Genomic DNA, 26990 nt, shown 5'->3' with positions numbered 1-26990 from the left:
ATCATAATAATTGAGTACACCCCATTTTGACCCCAAAATGAATATCCATTTCTTAGTGAATACAGGCAATTTATTTTGGTGCATTTAAACAAACCAGATTTATTAGATATATTTACAGATATATTTATTAAAATAATATTTACGTCATCAAGCATATTTAGAAATTGAAAGATCACGCAAAATATCGCAAAAACTTCAACTAATTTTTTAAATTTTTTTGCTTTAAATTTGTATTTAATATTTTTTTATAACATATAAATTTGGGTGTACTAGTTTTAGGACTGTTATCGTAAGTTATTTTGTTAGAAAAGCTCCAGATTTGGCTTCAGTACTGACTAATCTAATGTATATGCACAAATATAATATTGTATAGCCTGTACATATATACAGTAAATGTATATTTTTATTGTTGTTTGTATTGTTTTGTGTCTTTATATTCAGACTTACAAACACCAGATTGAACACTAGGTCCAAATGTATAATTTTCTTTTATGTTCAGGACCAAATGAACCAAGGGAACAGAACTAAAAGTGTGAGCCCACCTGTGGTTTGAAATGCTTAAAGACAGATCTGCAAAACAAGAAAAATGAAGCGTCATGACCTCCTCTTTCAATGAAAACACGAGGCCCATTGCTACAACATCTGCTATCTAGCGCAATGTACGATACAGTAAAGAAAGAGACTAAGAATAAAAAGATAATAAATGAAACATAATGTAAAGGCACAGATTCAAATTGGTGAAAAAAGAAAAAAGAAAAAGGACCACCACACGCAGAACAAAGAGCTGCTTCTTCTACCCACACTGGTTGCAGTGAAGAGGGGGCTCTGTATGAACCCAACATACAACACAGGCTCATTAGCAGGAGCTCCGCTGTTTATGATTACCCATAATTACCAGCACTCGAACGAGACCTAAGAAAAAAAAAAAGTAGAGGAAGGAAGAGAAAAAAAATGCGAAAGAGAGAAAAACAATGCGACTGTAGCCTTGTTACAGGCATTTTCATTTCAAAGTTCTTTTAAGCTGAAGAAATGAAAGCGGTTTACATTGTCATCCCTACCGCTGTGCTTGACACTTTAGTTTAAACTGACAGTGGGAATTAAAATCTGTAAATGGCTTTTATTTTTGATGCACAATGTATGAATCAGCTGTCAAACCCAGTGTTTGTTGATTTTTATCGGGAGGGTTATTACATTTGGAGAATGTGACAATTAAAAAGCCCTCGATCACTCCATAACTTTGCCTCAGGGTGCTAATCTACAGAGTAGCAAAGGAGAGAGACGGAGGCACATATGCTGTCGTGTAAAACCGATTCCCAATCAATCGCAAAAAGACAAGCAGGTCTTTTAAAACACACAGCGCTCATGTATATTTGATTAGAGAGGAGAGAGAACGTTTGACAGCAGATACCACTGGCATAAGAGTATAGCGGTATTGAATGTGTTTATAAAGGAAGCGGGTCTGGTTTTAAAGGGATCGTTCACACAACAATTTTTATTTACTTATTATTTTTTTACCCGGCGGTTCATTCCGCTGTGGCGACCTCAGATTAATAAAGGGACTAAGCTGAAAAGAAAATGTATGAATGATTTTTTTCACGCTCAAGTGGTTATAAGCCTTCATAAGTTTCATCTGTAGAACACAAACTAATATATTTTGTTAAAAGCTGAAAACCTGTAACCATTGACATCCATATTAGGAAAAACAAATACCATAAATGGTTACAGGTTTTCAGCTTTCTTTCCTTTGGGTGAACTGGCCCTTTAACTTCAGGCCTCTGCTGGATGGGACATAACAGGATAATGATACGGACACAACAGATCAAGATGCTGTTGTACTAAATTGAGTGTGTTTTTACAGACAGGTAACAGCGTTGGTCCCTGCTGCCACCGTAGCTGTGAGCGAGAGGGAAAAAAAAGAGGTCTGATATCTGTTTCTCCTCACCGATTGCAGAGGATATACAGAGGAGAAAAAAGATTTAAAGGGGAAAAAGGCACAATTGTTTATTGATTTTATAATAGGCTTAATGCCAGAGAAATAAAGTGGAGGTCAGAAAGAGAGCTCAAATGTGAGGAAACGACATGACAAACAGCAGCCTGCTGGAGCTTTCAACACTTCTGTGCTCACAAAACATTCTTTCCTTTTACTTCTCCTCCTTTTTCTGCCCTCATTTCTCTCTTTTCTTCATTTTTTAATTTGTTTTCTTTCTTGCTTTTATTCTACACTTTCTTTTCATTTGTTTAACTTCCTTCCACACAGTTACCATTTCCTCTCTTCATTCTGTACTTCCTCATTATTTCATGATCATTCATTCATTCAGTCATTCATTTTCTTTTCGGCTTAGTCTCTTTATTAATCAGGGGTCTCCACAGTGGAATGAACCTCCAACTTATCCAGCATATGTTTTATGCAGCGGATGCCCTGCCAGCTGCAACCCATTTCTGGGAAACACCAATACACTCTCATTTACACACATACACAATTTAGCTTATTCAATTCACCTGTACCGCATGTCTTTGGACTTTGGGGGAATCTGGAGCACCTGGTGGAAACCTACGCAAACACAGGGAGAACATGCATACTCCACACGTAATGCCAACTGACCCAGCCGAGGCTTGAACCAGTGACCTTTCTTGCTCATGATTATTTATTCCTTCCTTTTTTTCTGTATCAATTCATTTCTCTCGTCTTCTCATGTAGTTTGATCTTGCTTTTTCTTTTCTTCCAACATTTGTCATTTTTGTTCTTTCACTTTCTTCTTCACTATTTCTTTTCCTTTTCTACCCCCTCTTCCCCTCCCTCCTTCCTTCCTCCCTTCCTTCCTTCACTTGTTCTTCCTTTTCTCCCTCTCTTTATACATTTGTCATTTCACTTAATGCATTTATTTGTTCTTCTCTCATCCTCCCTTCCTTTTTTAAACTTATTAGTTTTTTTGTTTCCTGTTTCTTTCTTTTCCTTACTTTCTTAATGTCAAGTTCCATCCTTCATGCTAGTTTTTCTTATTTTTTTAAAAATAGTTTCCCTTTCCCTGTTACTTATTTCATTACTTATTCTTAGTTTTTGTTTCTTTTCTCCTTTTTTTTTTTTTTTTTTGCTTTTGTATTTACTTCCTATCTTTACCATTATTGTTGCTGGTTATTCCTTTTTTTTGATTTGTCTCTCCTTCCTTGTTTTTAAAAATGTTCTTCTTTCCTCGCCTTTTTCTTCCTTTTCACTTCCTTCCTTGTTTTTTTATTTTACTTTCAGTTGTTATTTTCTTTGCTATTCTTTATTTAAATTTTTCTATTTCTTCCTCCACTTATCTTTCGATTGTTCTTTCATTCACACTTCTGTGCTCACAAAACATTCTTTTTACATCTCGTTCTTTTTCTGCCGTCATTTCTCTCTTTTCTTATTTTTATTTATATTCTTTCTCGCTTCGTTTTTTCACTTACTTTTCATTTTAACTTCCCTCCTTCCACACAGTTACCATTGTCTTCCTGCTTTAATTTTTACTTCATTTTTCTTCCTTCCTCTCTTAATTCTGTTCATCCTCATTAGTTCACGATCATTCATTCCATCCTATTTCTTTCTCTATTCATTCATTTGTCTCGTGTTCTCATGCTGTTTGTTCTTGCTTCTTTTCTTACAGCATTTGTCATTTATGTTCCTTCACGTTGTTTTTTATATTCTTCTTCGCTAATTCTCTTCCTTTTTACCTCCTTTCTTCCCTTACTGTCTTTCCTTGTTCTTCCTTTTTTCCCTTCATACTATTTTTTTCTATTTTACTGTTCTTTTTCTTTCTATTCTCACCTTTTATCATTTTTTCTACCTCTGTTTGTTCTCCCTTCTTTCTTTTCTTCCTCTCTTTACTTTCTACCTTTGTCATTTTACTCTTAACGTTCTTGTTCTTTCATCCTTCCTTCCTTTTTTAAATTATTTTGTTTTACCTGTATCTTTTGTTTCCTTTTCTTACTGTTCCTTCCTTCATGCTAGTTCTTTGTTTTTACAAATATTTTTCCTCTTCCTAGTGGTATATTACTTATTTTTAGTTTTTGTTTCTTTTTTCTTCTTCCTTTTCATGTTTCTTTCTTGTTTGTGTGTTATCTTCCTTCCTTCCTTCCTTCCTTCCTTCCTTCCTTCCTTCCTTCCTTCCTTCCTTCCTTTTTTCTATTATTGTTGCTGGTTGTTCTTTTTTTAATTGTCCTTTCTTACCTCCTTCCTTCCTTCCTTCCTTCCTTACCTCCTTCCTTCCTTCCTTTCTTCCTCTTTTTCTATTATTGTTGCTGGTTGTTCTTTTTTGAATTATCCTTCCTTCCTTCCTTCCTTCCTTCCTTCCTTCCTTCCTTCCTTCCTTCCTTCCTTCCTTCCTCCCTCTTTTTCTATTATTGTTGCTTGTTGTTCTTTTTTGAATTGTCCTTCCTTCCTTCCTCCCTTTCTTCAGTGTTTTAAAAAACATTTTCTTCTTTCCTCACCTTTTTCCTTTTCATGTTCTTCCATGTTCTTTTATATTACTCTTTTACTTGTAGTTATTTTAATATTCATTATTGTGATTTTTCTATTTCTTCACTTTTCTTTCTTTTTTTCTTTCTTTCTTTCTTTCTTTCTTTCTTTCTTTCTTTCTTTCTTTATTTCTTTCTTTCTTTCTTTCTTTCTTTCTTTCTTTCTTTCTTTCTTTCTTTCTTTCTTTCTTTCTTTCAGCATATTATTTTCCTAAGTATATCCCCTTTCTTTGTCTTTTCCTCATTTTTCTGTTGTTTCCTTGCCTTGATTTTTCATTAATTTAAATTCTTCCTGCATTCCTTTCCTGTCTCATTCACTTCTTTATATCTTTCCTTCTTTTTTTAAATGGCCTACTTCAATTCTCACCCTTCATTCCTACCTTCACAGATATGTTCATCACTTCTTTACTCCTTTAACATCTTTAAGGATGATCCCTGTAGACATTTAAGGCACTTTAAGAACAATATCATATATCTGGGCTGTTTGCGCTGTGAGACATAAAGGAAACCTGATCGTATTTTCCAGTGTGTGAGCTATAATTTTACAGTTTGTGGCTGTACGTTTCAGAGTATCAAAACATTAAATGTGAATTTGAGTCGTTTCGTGTAGCAAGAGTCAAGGCAGCAGCAGGTAAACAAAGATAATATCTAAACTCTATATCAATAAGTCAACTACACCTCAATCTCAGGTGATTGTTCAAAATGGGAAGGATTCTAAAGACAGGGTCATTTCTTGAACTGAAGTGCCCTGTAATGTCAGAGCACAACAAAGCCCTGATCAGATTCTCCAGTGATGGAGGAGCAGCATGATGCTGTGAGTGTGTGTGTGTGTGTGTGTGTGTGTGTGTGTGTGTGTGTGTGTGTGTGTGTGTGTGTGTGTGTGTGTGTTCGAGTGCAGATCAGTGTGTATGCGTATGGCCTGATATATGGATGATAACACTAATTAGCTCATTTTGTTTGGGGCACAACACTCATTAAAAACCCAGTGGGACCATTAACGTTACCGTCCCTCCAAAATGCTGCAACCGCCATATTAATCTCCCCAGCTCTCACTCCTAATGGCGACCGCTTCAGGTTGGGTTGTGGAATAAAATAAATAAGCGAAATAAAGAAATATTTGCGCATTTCTTGCATTTCTCTTGTCTCCTGCAAGAGACACCCCTCCTCTCCAGTCAATTAATATCCATTAATAGTGAAATTCACAAACACGTTCTCTCCCAGCACCAATTACTCTATGTACCTTCTGCTTAAGGCTAAACTCCAAAACGGTGTACGCATAAGGATGCGGGATTCACCCGTGCTGCTTTTGACAGTGTTTTCAGCCTTATGCGGTAATGTACCCATAATTCCAGTGCTTCGCCGCAGCTTGCGTTGCCATAAGGCACCACTTACGACAAGACAGCGGAGCCTGATATCTCAGGCCTGTTAGGATTAGGAGAGTAGACGTAACATCCTGCTAATAGAGCGAACGTGGAAGCCCAAATCTCAAGGGTCGGTCACGCGGAATCTTTAATGTGTCTGCTTTTCGCACCATTTTTCAAACACCCCAACCTGTTCGGGGATTTTCATTCATTCAGCTGCGCTTTAAAAAAATCAAGTCACAGCGCATTTCAAGCATCCATTCTTAAAAAAAGAAGCTTTCCAGAAAGGAAAGTGGAAGTTTTGCGCTAACCAGGATCGAGCTCCTCAACCGAGTCAGGCCTGGATGGAGGAGGGTGAAAAGGCTAATATTCTCCATCTCCAAGCTGGATATTAGGAGTGTTGATGAGATCTATGAGTTTGCCATTTGCCCGTGGAGCGGCGAGGCTGCGGCAGAGCCGGGTACCATATGGCTGGTGAGAGATTTCCTCCCTCTTTTCCCCCTCTCTGCGCCTGACAGCTGGATGCCTGCTAACAGGGGACGAGGAGCTTGGCAGCTGCAAGCTGAGAGCAATGCTTTGATGCCGTGCCGCGCAACTAACGCAAACTTTCTACAGGTAGGTGAGGGGAGGATAAGACGTATAGACGGTGAGTGTGAGAAAGGGGCAAGAGGGAGATGGTGTGCCAAGAGAACGGGGAGGAGAGAAAATGCTTCTGGGAGCACATTAAAACGTACAGCTGGCAAGTACAAAAGTGAGAGAGCCTTTTTTTTATATTTTCCTCTTTTTTTCTTTGAGTCAAAGGGGCTTTCATCATCTGAAAAAAGCTTCCTTTGGAAACAATGATGCAGGTATGAGGATGTTTTGAAGAGAATGAATAAAACACTTCATCTCCTCTTTTGCTGTTTTAATCAATGCGGAATAAAAGGCAGCTGGTAGAACATCGAATTTCACACGATGGAGAACCTCTAAGTAGACATCTGAATTGCTAGATTAAAGAACGAACGTGATGGTGTTGTTCTTATGATTATTATTATTATTTGCTATTTTTTGGGGGGTGCTGGTGATGATTCAAGTGTCTCTGCGTGGAAGGAAATGGATAGCTCCACCATGCTGATGAGTCAAATGTCCCTCCTTTGGGGGCGCTTGTCAGCCCTCTCCTGTGAGAATGGAGAGGGGTAAAGCATAGACATACTCCAGTGAAGATGCCACAGTGCCCTCCACTCCAGATCAAATAACTCACCTCTTATTAATCACGAAGCGCTCTCTCTAAACAGGAGGTAGTCATCTTCAAAGTGCCACTTAGTGTCACTGTCAGCGGTCACAAAACAATGCGGTGGCCTGCTTTAGTTTGTGGGAAACTTACTAACGATTGTGCGAAAAATGAGGCACAAATATTGCAAAAGGCTGGGAAAAATCCTTTTCTATATACAACAAGACAGCACAGATTGGCTGCTGTCATGTCGTCCAGGTGGTTGTGGCATATTGGTGTTGGTTAAGGAGAGTCCCAAACCTGTGCTCTGTCTAGAAGAGCGCTAAACATAGAAAAATAATCAATTAAGTCGTTCATTCATCTAGTCATTTTCTAATTCATTCAAACAAAGACAGGAGAAGTGTCAAAAGTTTACCAGCTATAAAATGTGTCCTATATGGTGGTGTCTAAATTAACTGGTTTTATTCAGATCAATAATACTAATTAATTTGTCTGAATAAATATGAAATATATATTTTAAGGAAAAAAATTGTCTCTTTGAGGTAAAACAGCATATTTTTACCGTAGATAAATCTGATTTAAAACTAAATTAATAACTTAAAATGCCCATGTATGGGTGCAACCTAATTTGTAAGCTTGATGCGGTTTTGATTAACATTTTTGACTTGCAGGGGTATTTAAATATAAATAAAAAATATGCATAATAAAATAATATAATAAAATAAAATAATAAAAATATAATTAAATAATAAAAATATAATTAAATAAAATAAATAAAATAAAATAGAATAAAATAAAATAAAATCAGATAAAATAAATTTAAATAAAATCAGATAAAATAAAATAAAATAAAATAAAATAAAATCAGATAAAATAAAATAAAATAAAATAAATAAAATAAAATAAAATAAAATAAAATAAAATAAAATAAAATAAAATAAAATAAAATAAAATAAAATAAAATAAAATAAAATAAATTAAGTGTGACGCGGTGGTGCAGTAGGTAGTGCTGTCGACTCACGGCAAGAAGGTCACTGGTTTGAGCCTTGGCTTGGTCAGTTGGCGTTTCTGTGTGGAGTTTGCATGTTCTCCCCGCATTCGTGTGGGTGCTCCGGTTTCCCCCACAGTCCATAGAAATGCAGTACGGGTGAATTGGCTAGGCTAAAATTGTCCATAGTGTATGTGTGTAAATGAGTGAATGGATGTGTTGAATCAAGTGTTGGATTGCAGCTGGAAGAGCATACGCTGCGTAGAACATAAGCTGGATAAGTTGGCGTTTTATTCCGCTGTGGCGACCCCAGATTAATTCATTAAAATGAATGAATGAATGAATGAATGAATAAAATAAAATAAAATAAAATAAAATAAAATAAAATAAAATAAAATAAAATAAAATAAAATAAAATAAAATAAAATAAAATAAAATAAAATAAAAATAACATAAAATAAAAGCACAGGTGATATCGGTAGTTTCTAAATAAAATAAAAATATAATAAAGTAAATTAAATTACCATAAACTAAACTAAACTAAACTAAATTAAAATAAAATAAAATAAAGCACAGGGGATATCGATAGTTTCACATTAAAGTTAGCAGAGAATTAACTATATCTGCTATTAGAAGAGTGTATTATAAAAATATTGTTAACAATTCATCCCTTTGTACCCAAAATTTCTGTTTTTAGTATAATAGTTTTTATTATTCATTTAATTAAAAGTTTGTGTACTAATTAAAGTCTTTTTTACAAATAAATAATTAATAACTATTACAAATATTGATGTCATACTCCAACATAGTGCATTATTTTGTGTGACTTCATTATAAAAACATGCATTCTGTATTCAAATTGGCCCTGTTTTACAACCTGGCATAAGAGCATGTAAACAGCTTGATGCAATCCGCACGCGTCCTAACAGTATCCGAACACAGATGAGAACTAAAGTTTTACAGCAAGAGAGAGAGAATGGATATGATTCCATCACAAGCAATTAAACCGAATCGGAATTATTTATTTAAAAAGTATGATGTCACCTAATATATATTTCCCCCCAAATTTCCATCCCCCCCTTTTCCCTTCCTCAGTTCTCGCATTTGCTTTCGCATGTACCCTTCTACCCCCTCAATCGCCACCATTATTTTAGACATTCATGCGCTTTCCTTCCTCATAACACATACAGTGTTTTCACTCATTTAGAACTGCATTCATTTTCACCCCTGCCTCACTTCCACCATGTGTTCATCTCTCCCTCATTGTAGTTACTCTACAGCAGACAGGATGGCTTCGCTGGGGCTGCTCTCTCTTTGCCCCTGCCTGCCAGTACAGGGGTCTGTTGGGGGAGAGGTTTGCCCAACCAGAGCAGTATGTCATTCTGGATCTTTATTTCCCCGAGTTGCATTACCATCCAAATCTTTTGCCTTCATAATCTCAGCGTTCGGCGTTCGGCTCCAAGAAGCGTATGACTGATTTTTTAATTCCCTCCAAGCGGCGTGTTTCTTTCCTTCTGTTTCTCCATCCCCTCGCTCACTTGTTCTTCATTCGCGTTTCTTCCTCTCTAATTTCATCGCGCAGCGATGCTGTCTTTTTCAATCTTTCTCTTTAGGGTTTATTAGTGCGATCTGACCATCATTTGTTCGTCTCGGCCCTCCAAACCATCCCTGCGTTTCATCGCAGTCACACTTTTTTTTTCTTTAGCATGATACCTCTCTCTCTTTATCTCTCATGCCAGCCCTCCCTACTTTCCCTCCATCTCTCTCTCTATCTCTCTCCAGGCCCCCTGTTGCTGCCTGCTACCAGAGCCGTGGTGTGGAGTTTGGCTGAAGCCGAGAGGAGCAGCTGGGCCAGGCTAACGGGGAATGATAATGACCTCAGAAATCTGCTCCTCGCTCCACAACAATAGGGTGCTCAGTCTAGTGGAAAATTGTGTTCATCAGCTAGCTCTGCTCACTTACTAATTGACATTGCCAAATATTTTAAGAACAATTGGAATGCACGGGCTAAAAAAAGAGAGAGAGAAAGAAAATGAAGATCTTAATCCGTGGACTTTTTGCCCACTTTTCCTTTTTTCCACCCTTTGATTGGAAGATAACTATCGCTAAAATGAAGATGGGGGGGGGGGGAAGAAGAGGCAAACTTTTCATGTCATTATCTGCCTCATGTCAGTGCCGTGATGTTGACACAAAGGCTTTTTTATGTGGCCTGTCAATGGGGTTAGGAGGGAGAGAGGGGAAGAAGAGGGGAGAGATACTCATCAGTGCATGATGAATGCCCGTAAAGCTCCCCCCCTGCCACAGCATGGATGGATAAAGAGGGGGAAAGACTTTGACACATGTGTCTTTCTCTCTAAATACTGCTTTTAATCTACATAATGTTCTTGATTTACACCTCTGTAACTTGTGTTTACGTAACTGCGCCGGAGAAAGAGACTGGGAGAAGGGGAGGCAAATAGAGAAGGAGGATTCTTCTGTCATGGTATCATATGGCTGGTCCTCCATATTTAATGAGACAAAGGTCAATGTATTCACTTGCTCTTTCACACGGGAGGCACCCCAATCATGCCAAAGTTAACTTGTTCAAACAAAGCGCCCTCCCACCCAGATATGCCATTTGTATGCGCTGGTTTGAGAGAGCGAGCGAGAGAGAGGCGGTTTCATTCCAGAGGAATTCGGCTCTGACAGAGTAAGACAGCTGTCGCCCTCCGCTCACAAAAAAAAAGAAACGCAGCACCATCCAACCTCTCAGCAAATAAACTTTTGTTTTCTCCAGCGAAGAATGTGATTGTTGGTGACACACACTTTAGTGCGTGCTAATTCAAAACTATTTGATTTAAGGAAAATGAAATGCCTTTTTTTTCTCCATGTTTTCCTCAGCAGCCTGCTGATGATATTTTCATATGGCTCAGTCAAGATGCTTCATTTCTTTCCCCCCTAACAAGTACATTTAATACCATACAAGACCCCATTATCTCATTTAAAGTGATGACACCTTTCCAGTCAGCTGAAAGACGTCATATTGATGCATTTAAAATATTAATATTCAAACTCTCAGCCTCCCCCAGTACGACAGCCTTCTGTTGGGGAAAGATAAATATTATGTTTTAATTATAAAAACATAAAACAGAAAATGAAGAGACTGATGAAAAAGCGCGGCCCTGCCAAGGAGGCTTGTATGCAAAGGTAAGCAATGTTTTGGCAAAGACACGGAATTAAAATCTGGTATAGTGCATGCGGCTTACGCTCTCCCTCTATCTCTCTCCCTCTCTTTCTCTCCATTTCGTTTTCTCTTTCTCCAAGCAGTACATAGCTTGCCGTTGTCTCCATAACCAAGCGGGGAATCCTAACAGGATCATTAAGACATAAAACAGACTGATAAATGTTTCATAAGGACTGCCCGTTGATAGCCTCACAGGGGTACGGTGAGCACAGAGAGACGACACTCACCGAAGCTCTTTCATATACACTTCGGAATACAATTGGAATTTTAAATATAGTGGAGGGAGAAAAGAAGCAATGCTAATTCTCACTATGGGTAATATTTACAAATTGAGAGAAAGAGAAGGGGGGAAAAAACCAAGAGAAGGCGAGTGAGAGTATAACAAGGGAAAAAGGGAAAAAAGTGAGCATGCGAAACAGAGAAATCAAATGAGCTGCTGCTAAGGGGAAATAAATTGCCCTTTTATTGTTCAAGCGTGCACAAAAATACTAAGTCTACATTTATCTAAGAAACGTCAATCAACAGAGCACACTGACAATTAGCACGTTGAATAGAACTTTTATCATTTAAAGACACCAGAGTCCTGACCCACTGTACTGAAATAAAGCAGTATAATAACATTTTCCTCACACACCATGACATATTTTTTTTTCTTTTAATTGTTTCACTTCAAAAAAAAAAGAAAAGAAAAAAAAAGATGACTGATTTAAAGTAGAGAATGCTTTGCTGCAGAATGTGCATGGCAAGACTGAATGCAATGTTTAAATAAAACACACACACACACACACACAAAAAAAGAAAGTGATGCATGATGGGTGAGAGGGCAGAGGGCGCGAACTGCAATGAAGGTGAATGATAGGAATAAACATTGACATAATTCTTCCGAGGTCTACAGTTCCTAATTAGCACATGAGAGAGTAATGTAGTCTGTCCTCATTTTAAAGATTTGGAAGAGCAAAAGAGAAAATTAAAGAAAAGGAAGAGAGGAGGAGGAGAGAGAGAGAATGTGACAGCGATGCTGTTAATGATAAGTAATACTTCTTTTGTCTCATAAAAGTCATTCCATGTCATTTTAGGGCTTGGATCGACTGAACGATGACTTCATTGAATATCTGGACATTCAGAAACACAAATAGAATCTGCCTTTGACCACTCAAACATAGCTAAATGTTAATGAAAGTCATTTCTCCTTTCTCTAAACATGTATATTGATTGAAAAGTAACGCAATAAGCTTCTGCATGAAACTGATGCCACAGGTCAGAAATCATGAACAGGTCTTGGTCTCTGTGGATAGTCGTGCATTTTGCATAGCAGTTTAGGTTATTTCGACTTTAATTACACCACAATTACATTGTACAGCAAGTCTGCATATGTAATTACTCCAATTTGTAATTGTGTAATTAGATGAATATCCATGCTTTATAACCTTAGGCATCCATTGGCAAATCCAATTTCAATTTGTATGGAGCAAGTGTTTCGCCCAAAACGGCGGCAAGCTGTAAAGACCTGGGGATATACTGATAATCCTTGCCATGTTAAAATGCTCTTCCTCTTAACAATATTTAGACATGGGGGATTCTCAACTGGAGGAAAAAGACAAGGCAGGTTTGAAGCCTTGAGCAACAGAGATCCGTGAGTGCACAAAAAACGATGTTCATGAAGACAAAATGCTTTAGCGAGTTAGCAGTACTTGACAAATGTGCAATGAATTTTTGGCTTATCAAGGGAGTCACACAAGGCCTCATTTGAGAGATTTTACACTGGGTGTCCGCCAAAAATTACAGTAATTAAATATAATTATAAAAAATAATTAAATAAAGAAAGAAAGAAATCATAGGCTTCAGTTTTATTATTATTATTATTATTATTATTATTATTATTATTATTATTATTATTATTATTATTATTATTATTATTCCAAAACTATTTCAGTTTTTCTTGTTTACATGACCGTTTCAGTCTTTCATGTTAAATTATAACTGTTTTTAAAATGTGCACAATTCTGCGCAAGTTTTCTTTGAATACAACATTGCAGTTTTATAATAAACAACCCAGACTCATTCTGAAATTGTACCACTATATACATTTCTGGAGAGCGCCAAATACGTCCTAGGAGCTACTTTTTTTTTGCAGTTTTTGTTTTCGCAAATCCACCAGAGGCCGCTGTGTATCCTTTTTGAAATCTCAAATTTCTCTTACGGGTGCCATTCACGCCAGCTGTTCTCGTGTAAATCCCCTAGAGGCCGCTGTCGACTGACTGACTAACTGACCAATCGACTGAACCACCCTCCTTCTTCCCTAAACCCAACCAATAGTGTTTTTAAAAGCACAGATTGACCCACCCACCCACTTCCCTAAACCCAACCAACAGTTTTAAAAAGCAATCAAGAAAAGCCCTCGTCTGATTTTTACCACATTTTCAGATTTTACCACATTCATTTTTTACTAGTTTATTTTAATTTTAAGGCTTCTTTTTTTGTCTTACCCGCTTTCTGAAATTGTTCATCGCTGGACTCGAACCTTTCGTCGTGGTCAACTCCTCTCTGCATATATTCCAAGCTAACTGGACAAACTGGTAACAGTGGGAAAGCCGTCCATACGGACGTAAGCGTTCAGCTGGTAAGCGCGAAAAGAAACAGCGTCACATCGCCCCGTAGCGTTCATTTTAAAGACGAAATGCAGCCATACGTACTTCTGGCTACATAATTTGCGATCTCCAGAAATCTATCAAAGGCTACATTTTCAGAATGAGCCTATGTTGATAATAAATATTAAACAGAACTTGTATTTTCTTTACATAAATAACAGTTTGATCTATTATAATTCCAATCTTTGCTATGTATGTGTGTGTATATAAAAACTTTTTTTTTTAAATAAACCTATTTTAATCCTGTACATTTTTGTAGAATTAATTTAAATAATACACTGAAATAATCAAATAAAACAATATATATAATTACATGAAGTATAATACGTAGTGTTCTGTCTTTCAGTGTATGCATCTGTTAAAGACTTCTTTTCTCTCTCTCTCTCTCTCTCTCTCTCTCTCTTCCCCTCTCTCTCTCTCTCAGCTGTCACTCAAAGTCTCACAATAATGAATTCAGAAACACTATCAGGAATGAGCCCCCCTTGTTTATGAAGCCCAATTCAGACTGCGGAATCTGAAATAACAATAGATCCCCTCCTCAGTCAAGCCAATCTTGTAATGGTAATAAGAAATAAAAAGGGAATGGGGGAAAATGTAATAAACTAAAAAAAGAGAGAAGGAAAGAGGTGGAAGAGATGTACAGAGGCTGGAAATTCTATTGCACAAGAAGCATATTTAAGGTTGATTATTGAAAGGAGAGGAGAAAGGCCTTTAGAGGACATTTCTGAGGCAACTTTTTTTTCTCCGTTTTATCTGTCTCTCTCTGTGTTTAAACAAGTGCAGTGTCAAAGACAAAAGCGATTGTGTCGACCTTCTTTCACAGTTGAGATGTTATTGTTGATTACTGTAATTCAAGTTTAACTCAAAATTGCAGTGGGTAGGTGGTTTAGAGGTTGGGTGAGCTTGTTGAAGGGAGACAGCAGATGAATCTGCCGTACATTAAAGACAGGGTAAAGAAAGAAAAAAGCAACTAAAATCGACACATGATAAAGGAAGTCTGTTCACTTTGGGTTAGAGGAACGTGTGAGATATTAAAAGTAAAACAGAGGTATGACATGCCACATCCTGTTGCATACTACATAAACATACACCCTTTTTCTAACCCCCAATATAAAAAAACACACACTTACGCATTTATATATGAAAACAGGCCATGACATGTACTGTCTAGTTTGCATCGTTCCTATTTAAAAGTCAATGTAAATAAGACCATCTCGATTAAAAAAAGACTTTTCTTGACTTACACAAATACGAGGCTAATAAAGATACTCTGCATTAAACATTAAAGCAGCTGTAGGCAAACAGACAGTGCAACACTTCCGTCCCTGTATATCACACCTTTAGCTTGTAAGGGTTTGTTGAATACATGTTTTGTGTCATGGCCTGAAATCGCAGCCCCTTGAGCATGTGCATGCATACTTTTAAATAAGTATGTCAGAGAATCTGCCAAACTGCCTGCCCCTCACTATGCCATCATTCCCCCATAAAAACATGCCCCTCCCTGTGACTGCATGCAAAGAGACCTGAAGGTCAATCTCAAGACAAGAGGGGGGGCTGGCATGATGCCCGCTGCACAGTGAGAGCTCCCTGCCCGCTCCAACTGAGCTGTGGGACCGATGTGGGATTTCAGCTGGTGATCACACTTTACCTTGACACTATACCAAACAATCAGGGAGGAAATAGAAAGATAGATATGTGTATATATATATATATATATATATATATATATATATATATATATATATATATATATATATATATATATATATATATATATATATATATATATATATATATATATAAATCACATTTAATGACTCGATACTTGATGATCTGGCCAGTCTCATGATCTGATCACAAATGTTTGTGTTAGTTGGAGATGTGGAGATGATCAAAATATTGGAATGGCCTTGCATGCATTTATGCCTTTTTGAAACTCTGAAAGTTCTGTGTTGTTGACAATATTTCAAATTCACTAAAAGCTGGCTGAAAATATTTGATACTTTTAAAAAAAACATTTTTTTTACATGAATATTTAATAAAATAACTTGTTGTAATCAACTTTTTACTATAAACAGTTCTTTATAGACCTATCTCCTTTTACTAAAGAAGTAATGGATTTATAGGTTTGCATTTTTACTTGTTATGCATCAAATGTGCACGGCAAACATTTTCTTGATTGAGACATGTTGAACTTTTCTTCCATCCTTTACAATATTTCCAAATTGCATTGTTATTCACTATATATTATTGTTATTAACTATAATTAATTACAATAAATACTTACGTATTCTGGGTATAAGAGACATGTTTAAGGAATTATATGCAGCATCCTTAATTTATTCTATTAGGTAAGGCGAGATCTCCACTTAAGGTTCATACTTAGAGGGAAAATGTGTTTTATGAATTATAAAGCTTGAAGCATCCGAATCGGTACTCAGTATTGGCTAATCACCATGACAAGGAATCGGTACTCGGTATCGGCTGAAAAATCCTGATCGGAGCATCCCTAGTACTAACCTTATCAATTGTTTAACTTTTATTTTACTATACCATCAAATTGTCCTATGGTGTGACATAGCAAAATTTCAAAACAACTGTTAGTCATATAGAGTGTCACAATAATATATAGTGTGAGAGAGATTTGTCTTCATTGTTGGACACATATCTTTAAATAGTGCTATTTGTTATATATTCATTTACGAATACAATTGTTTTTCCCCATTACTTGTTGGTTTTGTTGGACATTTTCAATAAGTAGGGCTGTCACAACAAAGAACAACAAAACTTAAGAATTTTAAAGTGGTTCTAAAAAAGTTAAGTACAGTATGTAAAAAATAATAATTGTTATTATTAAATTATTATAAATTAATGAAAAGTTAAATATGTAAAAATAATAATACTTATTACATTATTATAAGTTAACTAAAAGATAAATATGTAAAAAAAAAAATAGTATGAATAATTCTGAGACAAAAACTTAACAGATGAACATCATGGGCTTCACTCACAGTGAAACAGTGAAGCTTCAGACACAGGTGCTTCAACTAATTAAAAAAAAATCATGGAACTGCCAATTTAACATAAGCATGCAGTGTCACACCAGAGGACATACTGTACATTTCAGTGACAAAATGCATCAAGATTCTGTAGTTTTAGAAATGCATGAATGAAAAATCAGATTTCATTTACTAAAATATCCACTTGTATTAATGTCTGTATTAATGATTTTCTTTCTAATTCATAAGGGCTGCAGTTTATTAAACTATATTTGAGACAGTCACACCATCGGACAGTTTTGTGATTTGATTTGGCTCAAAAATGTAAAATAATAAAATAATAAAATAGTCAAATAATAATATTATTAAAACACAGTAATAATATTAAACATAATAACATTTAAAATAATAATAATAATAATAATAATAATAATAATAATAATAATAATAATAATAATAATAATAATATTAATAATAATAATAATAATAATAATAATAATAATAATAATAATAATAAAAATAATAATAATAATGTAACACAGTAGTTATAACAAGAGGGCCATGGCACAAAGGCATTGTTTAACCATTTAAAGCATTTTAAATGATGGCAATACTAATTTTAATTATCACAATAATTATATTCCTGTTTGTCATATGTGACAATGAAAATGCAACGTCATGTCAACAACCCAGACGCTGCAAACAGATTATAGGTGCACTTCTCAGACTTCCTAATATTGTATTTGGGAGTGGGGCACAAAATAAGTCAGGCTAAATAATCACGTGAGAGGTGAAAAGAAAAAAAAAAACATAGGGTTTTTCAGCCAAATATGTAAAACAATATGTGTGGCATGAATGTAACACTGCCCACACCTGAGAAACACACACCATACCTACAGTGAAGAATGGTAGCGGTAGCATCATGCTGTGAAACTGCTGTGGGCACTGAGTGTCTTGTTAAAATGTAAGGAAAAGAGGATGGGCTACGATACTGGGAAATTCTGCAAGGGAACCTGTTTCAGCATGCTAAAAATACTTGGGAGAGAGTTAGTCTTTCAGCAAGATGAAACGACCCAAAACATTAATTCAAAATATGCTGTAATTTAAAAATAAAACATTTTTCCCCATGAATTACAGAGAGAAAGAAAGAGAGAGAGAAAACAAAAGAGAATGCAAATAGTACGATGGTAAAGGAGGGAGAGAGAATGTTAAGTAATGGTGACACTGGCAAAACATCACATAACCAATTTCTCAGATTTGCGTTTATTAAAACTGCTCTACTTATGTACAATAAAAGCCACGAGAGTGCCAAAGAATCAATAAATAAATTGTATTTCCATTCGCTGTCCCATGATTCAGTTAGCTTAACATATTTTTTATTATTAAACGCTAATCACTTTAATTCCAAATACCCTGCCAATCTAACAAAAGCTTGAGAAGAGTTTATAAAATGCCATGAGCTCAATCTCAAAGTAGTAGTAAGAGAGATGCAAACGAAAGAAAACTTCCTGCATTAAAATTCGCCGGATAATTACTTCCGTAACATACCCTCCTTTCTGTTGAGGAGTGTTTAGGTTTAATAGTCTCTGTAAAGAAAATAGGTTTTATCTTCTTCTCATTTTCATTAATTCCTAATTGGGGTGGGGGTTGTCTGTTATTATTCCTTAGATTAAAATAAACATAGCCCATTGCATGTTCAAACTCATCTCACTACACGAGGGTGATAAGGACTGGGAATAAATAAACAATTTCGTCTTTGCTGTTGAAATTAAGTTGCTTAGAGCCTTAAGCTAAGCCACTTTTTATTTTTTTTCCTTTTTGATGACTTAAAAGCACATTTTACCCAGCAAATGAAGTTCATTTTTTTGACCTGCTTTATATGTATATCTTTAATTAGTGTCTTGTTTAGCTTAAGCTAACTGATTATCACATAGACGTGACCTAATTAACAGCCAGGCTGCTGAACAGTGGTGTACCACCCCAAGGAATGAGAAAGTTACCTTTAAAACTTCTGTAATCATTAGCTGCAGCTTCTCTTAATCCCACTAAACATACATTTTATCTCACAAGCTCTGAGTTCCTCTGCTGGGGAGGGTTTGTTGTCCCTTTCTTTTACAGCAGGATGTTTTAATCACTCGTAACATGCCTGTGCATCCATATAGGCTTTCCATTGTGAGAATGTGCTATTATTATTTGATATTATTATTTTTATATAGTTATCTTAATATTTAATAGATGCCAAAGGATAGCCAAAGTATGAAAACCTCATTAATGAATTGGTTTTATATTTAACACACTACAAATTAAGGTGGCTATTTGAACAGTAATTGTCGGACTAATCCACAGAAAGATTTACGCTGACATTGCTGCACTGCTGTTGCATTTCATTACCTATTCAGCGCCTAGAACAACATTACAATAACCCATTTTATATCAGCTAAAAGAAGCAGCTGTTAAGAATATCAAAGCGCAAAAGCATTCATTTCCTTTTCACTGGTTTTAGTGGTGGTTCACTGCATTAGCTGTAGTTCGCTAACTATTGACTGATAACTTTCAAAGCTCTCACTGTAACATATTCATGAAAAAAAGCTATTTCTGTAAGGTGTGAGAGCAGGTGCCTCATCTTTTTCTTGGCAGATTTAACTAGCATGCTTATGCCATATATGTATTTGAACTTCTTGTTACTGACATCTCACCAATTTACCTCCTAAGTGTTCTTCCTCAGTTGTTTCTTCCCACTGTGAAATTGCACGGTTAGGGCTGTAATTCCACTACTTTAAAGCTTTTCATTAGCTAATTGCTATTTAAATGTATTGATTTAATAGAGCTTTAAGATCACATTCCATATTTCAAAGTTTCATTTTTAATCTATTCTTTTTTTCCTATGGCAGAGAATTGACTTTTGAATTTCACTTTTTATTTTATATTCAGTAAAGATCTTTGTACACTGAAGTTCGAAATGTTCGTATGCGTTTTTGTCGTAATCATATGCCAAAAATTTGTCACGATGTGTATTAATCAATCCATTACGAGAAAACGGAAAACATTTCGAAGTCAGTTTAAGCAGTGATACATTCTCCTCTCTTCTCCACAGTACACACATTGTGTTCATCCAATAAAGAGGAAGGAGAGTTCATCTCATTATCGAAAAGCTGCAGTGCATTATCCCGAAGTTTATTTCAGGAAATCAGTTGAATTTTGATACATTGCTTGAGATACTTCACACATTCATGTATGCAAACAAATCCTAAACCAAGACTGGCATATTTTATGACATTATAATAGATTGTGGACGCGTTGACGTATCGAAGCAACAGACCGAAAGCGGACCATGCTTTATAAAAGCATATAAAATATTTCTCAAATGATGTTTAACAGAGCAAGGAAATTTTCACAGTATGTCTGATAATATTTTTTCTCCTGTAAAAAGTCTTATTTGTTTTATTTTGGCTAAAACAAAAGCAGTTTTTAATTTTTAAAAACCATTTTGAGGTCAAAATTATCAGCCCCTTTAAGGTATATATTTTTTTGATAGTCTACAGAGCAAACCACTGTTTTACAATAACTTGCCTAAGTAACATAATTATCTTTGTTAAGCTTTTAAATGTCACTTTAAGCTATAGAAGTGTCTTGAAAAATATCTAGTCAAATATTATTTACATGCCATGTCATCATGGCAAAAATAAAATAAATCAGTTATTAGAAATGAGCTAGTAAAACTATTATGTTTAGAAATATGTTGAAAAAATCTGCTCTCCTTTAAACAGAAATTGGGGAAAATATATGGGTTCTCTGCTGTTTCCACATTCTCTCTTTATTTTATGCACTGTGTTTGCCAAAGTTATCTGTAGCTCAAATGACGGCATTCTGTATTTAGCTCTTTGCTTGTACGGTGGCTCTGAACTGTCAAAACTCCTCTCAAATCACTTTTTTAGATAAGAAAAGCCAAAAAAATCAAACCCATTCATTCATTCATTTTCCACAGCCACAGCGGAATAAACAGCCAACTTATCCAGCATATGTTTTACACAGCGGATGTCCTTCCAGCTGCAACCCATCACTGCAAACCACCCATACATTCTCATTCACACACATACACTACGGACAATTTAGCTTACTCAATTCACCTATACCACAGGTCTCTGGATTTGTGGGGGAAACCATAGCAACCGGAGGTAACCCACACGAACACAGGAAGAACATGCAAACTCCACACAAAAATGCCGACTGACCCATCCGAGGCTCGAACCAGCGACCTTCTTGCTGTGAGGCGACAGCGCTACCTACTGCGCCACAGCGCCGCCCAATACTCATTTTTAATACGTTTATTTGTACTTATAAAGTAAATATTCTGCATGATCTAATTCCTCATTCATACCCTATCCAATACCTTAACCTAATTTTTACCCTAAAAAACATTTATAATTAGCAAATTAGAAGCTTGTCAGGGGAAAAGATATAGTTAATGGTTTGTAAATAGCGAGAATTGCACCTTAAAATAAAGTCTTACTGTTGTGAGTAGGTTATATTTGCAGTCACATAAATCAATAGATAACTTCCTTACCTGAGGATGGAGAGGAAGGGTGGGGACTGTCATCCTGCACACTGCCTGTCTGGGAGTGTCCGCCTCCAGCACCACTTTCCTCTGTCACATTGGAGGAGCCTGGGGTAGTTGATCGGCTGATGGACTGAGATTCAGGGTCGCTAGCTGAGCCGCGCCGTTCATCTAGAATGTGCTGGGAGCTGTCTTCTAGGGTTCGACGATCCTTGTTGTGCACTCGAGAGTGGACCACCATCTGATGGTAGGTTCTGAAGACTCTGCCACAGTCAGGACACTCAGTTGCTTTCTCCTTTAGGCTGGCTAGGCTGTACTCAAGCCCTTGGCCCAGGCCCAGACCACCATGGTGGGGTAAGAACTCACGGTGACTATCAAAGGTTAAACCTTCATCTTTCAAGGGCATCATGCCTCCACTTGTCTTCACTCCATGAAGCACATCGGGATGTTGCTTCTGCTTGGAAACATCAGTAGAGCCTAAGGTTGGGTGGTCAGGCTTGTCTTTACCAAAGGGAACAATCCCAGCTGCATTGACAAGTTCATCTTCTTGTCCATGCCCACCATGGTGCTGTTCTTTTGGCATGAAGGAGCGTTCCATTGCCATTCCACGTGCCATGATTTGCCAGGCTTGATAACTGTTTAGGGGGTCCATTTCTGCTACCTTAGCTGCAGCTTGCAAGCGCTCCATACAGCTAGACTTCAAGGGGGGCACCAAGTTCAGGCAACCTAGGAGTGATCGCTTTTCATTTTCCCCTAAGCCATGGCCCATGCTGGCCATTGGACTTAGGAGCTTTCCAAGCATCTCCTTCTCCTTCATTGCAATACCGGCTTTGGCCAGCATCTGGTGCTGCTGTTCAACCAGGCCTTGTTTGTCGGGTGTGAGGAAACCACTTTGCAAACAAGAAATATAACGTGAATAAAGGTTTGCATGAGCTTCTTGAGCAAGGCTGCTCATGCTGTTCACAGAGTGTCCTTCATCATCAGCTCCTCCACCAACAGGAGGCTTGCTCTTGATGGCCAGCTTGTTGAGATGCACCTTCATGTGATTCTTCAGGAACCAGGGCTCCTTGAAGCGACGTCCACAGATCTGGCAGCAATGTTCAAAGGAGTCCTTGTGTTTCCGCATGTGGCCTTTCAGAAACCAAGCTTGACTAAAAACCTGGCCACAAACCTCACAGCGGAATTCATTGCTGGGTTTCTCTCCATTGCCAGCTCCTGTGCCCTGTCCCTGGGCTGATTCAGCGGTAATATGCGTTTTCTCCACATGGCTGATCAGGTCCTCCTCCTGTGAAGCAGCAAATTCACACAGGGTACATTTGTAGGGTTTGTGGAGAATGCGAATGTGGCGGTCTAGCTCCTCGCGCTTCTTAAATTTACCCTTGCAAAAAGTGCACCGGTATCCTTGGGCTGGGTTGAGGGCTTGCTCGTCTTGCAGGTTGTTACTTGCAGGCTTAGGTGAGGCAGACGGCTGGGTCAGTCCCTCAGGTGAGTTACCAATACTGGTTGGAGTGAGCAGGCCACAGGCAGAGCCAGGCTGTTGTTGGCTGTGAGTCTGGATACCCAAGTGGGGTGGAAGCGGTTGAGGTGGCTGCAGCAAGCTGTTCCTCATTTGCTTATCACGTAGAATGGCTCTTTCTTCGAGTTCATGAAGAAGCCTATTTTCCTCACGTACACGACCACGGCCCTTACCAAGATTTCCCAGCTTATGGGTGCGGAGGTGGATCTTCAGATTACCCTTCTGAGCAGCTCGGTGGTCACAATATGGACATTTGAAAGGCTTCTCTCCAGTGTGTGTACGCATATGAAGTGACAGAATGCTGTTAAAGCGGAATCGCTTGCCACATAGAGGACAGGGGTATTTGCGGTTCTTGCGAGCATCATCTTCAATATCATTCATCTGAGACATGATTCCTAAATTCTGTCCATTGAGAAATTGTTGCAAATCAACACGGCCATTGAGACCACTCAAGGCGCCCACATCCATGTCACGATTGAGCTGATTGGCCAGTAAGGCCATCTGACTGCTGATTGGCTGACTAGCTAAGGCAGCATGGGTTTTCTCATCCAGTGGGGTTGCTGCCTTTTCCTCTGGGATCTGCTGGCGACTCTGTAGTTCAGGAAAGGCATGACCCAGCTGAGCAGTCAGCTGATGCAGTTTCTGACTGATTGGGTAGCGACCGTTAAGTACTGCGTTGCTGAGATGGGTGTCAGCATCTGAGACCACCGAGGATACACCAAGGCACAAACTAGAGTCCTCCATCCTAGAAGACAAAAGACACAGAAACAGGTACTGAGTACACTATTCAAAAGTAGGCAGTCAACAAACACCTCCTTATAGCCCCAAGGCACCACTAATACACTTATTGTATTATCACTGTGCACAATCAACAGGAAACACTGTACAGTACACAAATGAAAGTAAAATGATATGTTAAACATCACGTACATGGTAACGAATATCATCAATAGAAGTAAATGTGCAATGGTTTGGACAGAACAGGTTGCAGCACACATCTTAACATAGCTATTGTCTAAAAGCTATTGCTGAAGAACACCCACTCTGCTATCAGATTTCATGAAAAATAAAGACCTTTCTCTTAGAATTTTTGAGAAAGTGTATAATGTGGTGAAGGTCATATTTCCAAGTTAAATAGCAACACAGCGTCAAGTCTGTCTTAGACATTAGCACAAACACAAAGCTATTTCATTTCTTCTGAGGTGGGTGTAGGTACAGAAACAAAACAGATGAAATACTATTTTGTGAAGATCTGCATCTCAGATTATATACAGCATTGTCTGGCAAAAGAAATCACACCATACGGCAGTTAATTCAGTTCATTCTTGAGTACCCCTTTGTGTGTCAGCAATCTGAGTATGGTGTGAGGAAATGGTTAACAACGATGACTGCACTTCAGTGACAAGTGTGAAGAAAAAAAAAAGAGTGAGTTCATCTCCCTCTGATTTATGAAGTACTACATGTACTCTCACACTTGGGGAGAGAAGCTGCAACTCTCAGAACTTTTTCTCAAACAGTAACACAATTTTGGAGGCAATAATTACCCAGTAAACACGGCAAGGCGCCGCATAATTAAGCTACTTGGTCCCATCCTATCAGAATCCCTCCAATTACACGCCTTAATGAAACGGAGCAATGGTATTGTCATGAAGCCGCTGCAATACTACAATTATGATATTAACAATAGCACTTAAAACCAAGGGGTTACTCCAGTAAACACAAGCCCTTATCTCACTGCTGCGACACTTGTCTTGGCGTAATTTTCCATTAAGAGGCACATTACGTTTGATGCAAATCATTCAGTGTTCACCTTCTTTTTTTCTCCCCCTCTCTCTGTTCTCTCACTCTCGTATGGCTTCCGATGAGAAGAAAACAACAGTTGGCGTTATTGAAAGGGTTCCCAAAGTATCAGAGGCTTCCCAGTTATTTAAAATGGCCACAGAGTGGCCCAATGAACTGTCAGACTAAAACGAATAAATGAGCAGTGCCTGTTGTCATCTGGATTGCTTGTGCTTATTTAGCATGCTGCTCACCTTCTTAAGGAAGGATAATGATGTTGCTGCATTCCCCTGCAACTGACAGGGTCAAGCTTCAGAAACAATAAAGTGAGTTTTGCTTTGGTCAACAAAATATTGTATAATATCTCATTAAGCTGATTAGTATGCTGCCTGGTAACAGTGGCTATGCGCTTTAACACATGATTATGAACGTGAAATAAATGCACTGTGGTCATTTTAACAAAGACAATGGCAAGAGCAGGTGTTCAGCAAACTGTCTCTAGAATGATGGAGACAAGAGCTTTGTCTTTTCTCAAAATATTTGGAAACACACGCTGGTTTGTGTCTCTTACACACGCGACGCCTGAGGAAAAGTAAAGTGTTCTGGACTGGGGAACCCACACCCTTTGGTCATTAATAAACCGTTTTAAATGGTGCAGATTGACCCAGTTTGCTTATTAGAGAGGGACTACCTAATGACTCAGCACCTGAAATCTATGGGATGCTGACACATTATAATTCACTTTTTTCTCAATGCACTATGACAGCTCCTGTACATTTTTTTGCATGACCCAATGCACAAAATAACCCAATAACTGAAAAATAAAATCCTACAAATAACTGATTTCTTTGTTGACAAGCATCAGCTATTCCAACAACCATTTCGAGGAACCTATTGGTCTGGTACAAAAAAGTGCACAAAGACCAGATACACACACACACATACATACAGTCTACAGTGGAAGGCAGTGGGCTTGCAGCACATATTTGCTGATGCTCTCATAAGAACTCTAATAAGGGCCGCCTGTTCTTTAGCTATTTGCTCTTCCTACGCCATGTCGGTTGCAGTCTTATCTCTCCAGCATGAATAAAAAACACTGAGGCCACTTCCAGTCACTGCTAAACACACTGTGGGCTGTTGCTGAATGCCAGTCGTCTTTTGTCCAGAGCTATAACTCCGAGGAATTTAAAAGAAAAAAAAAAATGCTGGAATCTGAACGGGAACAATACACTGTAGGTGTATTATGTATTTAAAGACTGGGTGTGTTATAAACACACTCACGCGTGTAGGCACGTGCGCTGCAAATTATACATGGCTAAGCAGTTCTTTGAGGATTTTTGATATTCAGCAAAATGTAATACAGGAGTAAATGCAAGACAAATATAAATCACAGACGCTTCGCTCTGCCAGGTCATCTAATTAAAGCAACGGTCTTCAGACAAAGGCCCAAAAATGCTGGGTGATGTTTGGGTTCAGCGTGATGCCTTCTGACTTCGGACTTTCTTTCAGTAGCGAGTTGTTGAAATTGCTTTTGTCGACATCCTGGCAGAAATCAGACGAGGCCTTTTTTGAATCTGGCTAGCATGCCTTCTGCAATGGAAATCTATGATTTAAGCGAGGCATGATGAGCAGTTGCTCATTTGGAGAGATAACTGCTTGCCCTTTTCTTCAATTTGATTTCCTTCTTTATCTTTACCATATAACAAAGGCAGATAGACAAAGGAACAAAGTGAAATGAACTGACGAATTCAGTTTGTTTTTGAACATAGCCTTGCCTGACGACTGTATGCAAATTAAGTGCATTAATATGCCTTCCTTGCTCCCAAGTCATTTCATTTTTTTTTTCTGATTAAAAAGGACATTTCATATGGTTAAAGAGGTGTCACACACACACACACACACACAAATACTGCAGAGGCAGACAAAGTATTAAGTTAATATGTGAACGCAGATGCCTGACATACAAACCCCCGTAAACAATAATACACACAGTCTGCAGTATTTTAAAGAGCATCTATAAATAAATAAAGAAATGAATACATTAATAAATAAATGTGATACTGGGAATACTTTAAGGGAGGCATCACAACGGAACAATTATCAGTAAAGTGCATATTTTCCACAGTATAATTAGCAGAAACTCCAAGCCAAAAGCCTTATCTCAGACGAAACAAAGTCATTAAAATCTTAATACATCTGCTCTTAAACATCACCACGCTTAATGCGTATCTG

The 26990-nt window shown here is 37.6% G+C and overlaps 1 protein-coding gene across 5 annotated transcripts in view; it reads right to left on the bottom strand.

Moving 5' to 3' along the window:
* The window catches only part of znf536 (zinc finger protein 536), a 303464-nt gene that overhangs the window by 147101 nt on the left and 129373 nt on the right, over positions 1 to 26990 (bottom strand). For all 5 annotated transcript variants that reach the window (XM_056461995.1, XM_056461997.1, XM_056461996.1 and 2 more), the window contains one exon: positions 21473 to 23724. In XM_056461995.1, the coding sequence (XP_056317970.1) occupies positions 21473 to 23724 (2252 nt within the window). The remainder of the gene's footprint in view (positions 1 to 21472; positions 23725 to 26990) is intronic.

Source organism: Danio aesculapii, chromosome 7 (assembly GCF_903798145.1).
Source record: "Danio aesculapii chromosome 7, fDanAes4.1, whole genome shotgun sequence".
In the NCBI taxonomy this organism is placed as follows: Eukaryota; Metazoa; Chordata; class Actinopteri; order Cypriniformes; family Danionidae; genus Danio; species Danio aesculapii.
This window is presented reverse-complemented; position numbering and strand designations above follow the sequence as displayed.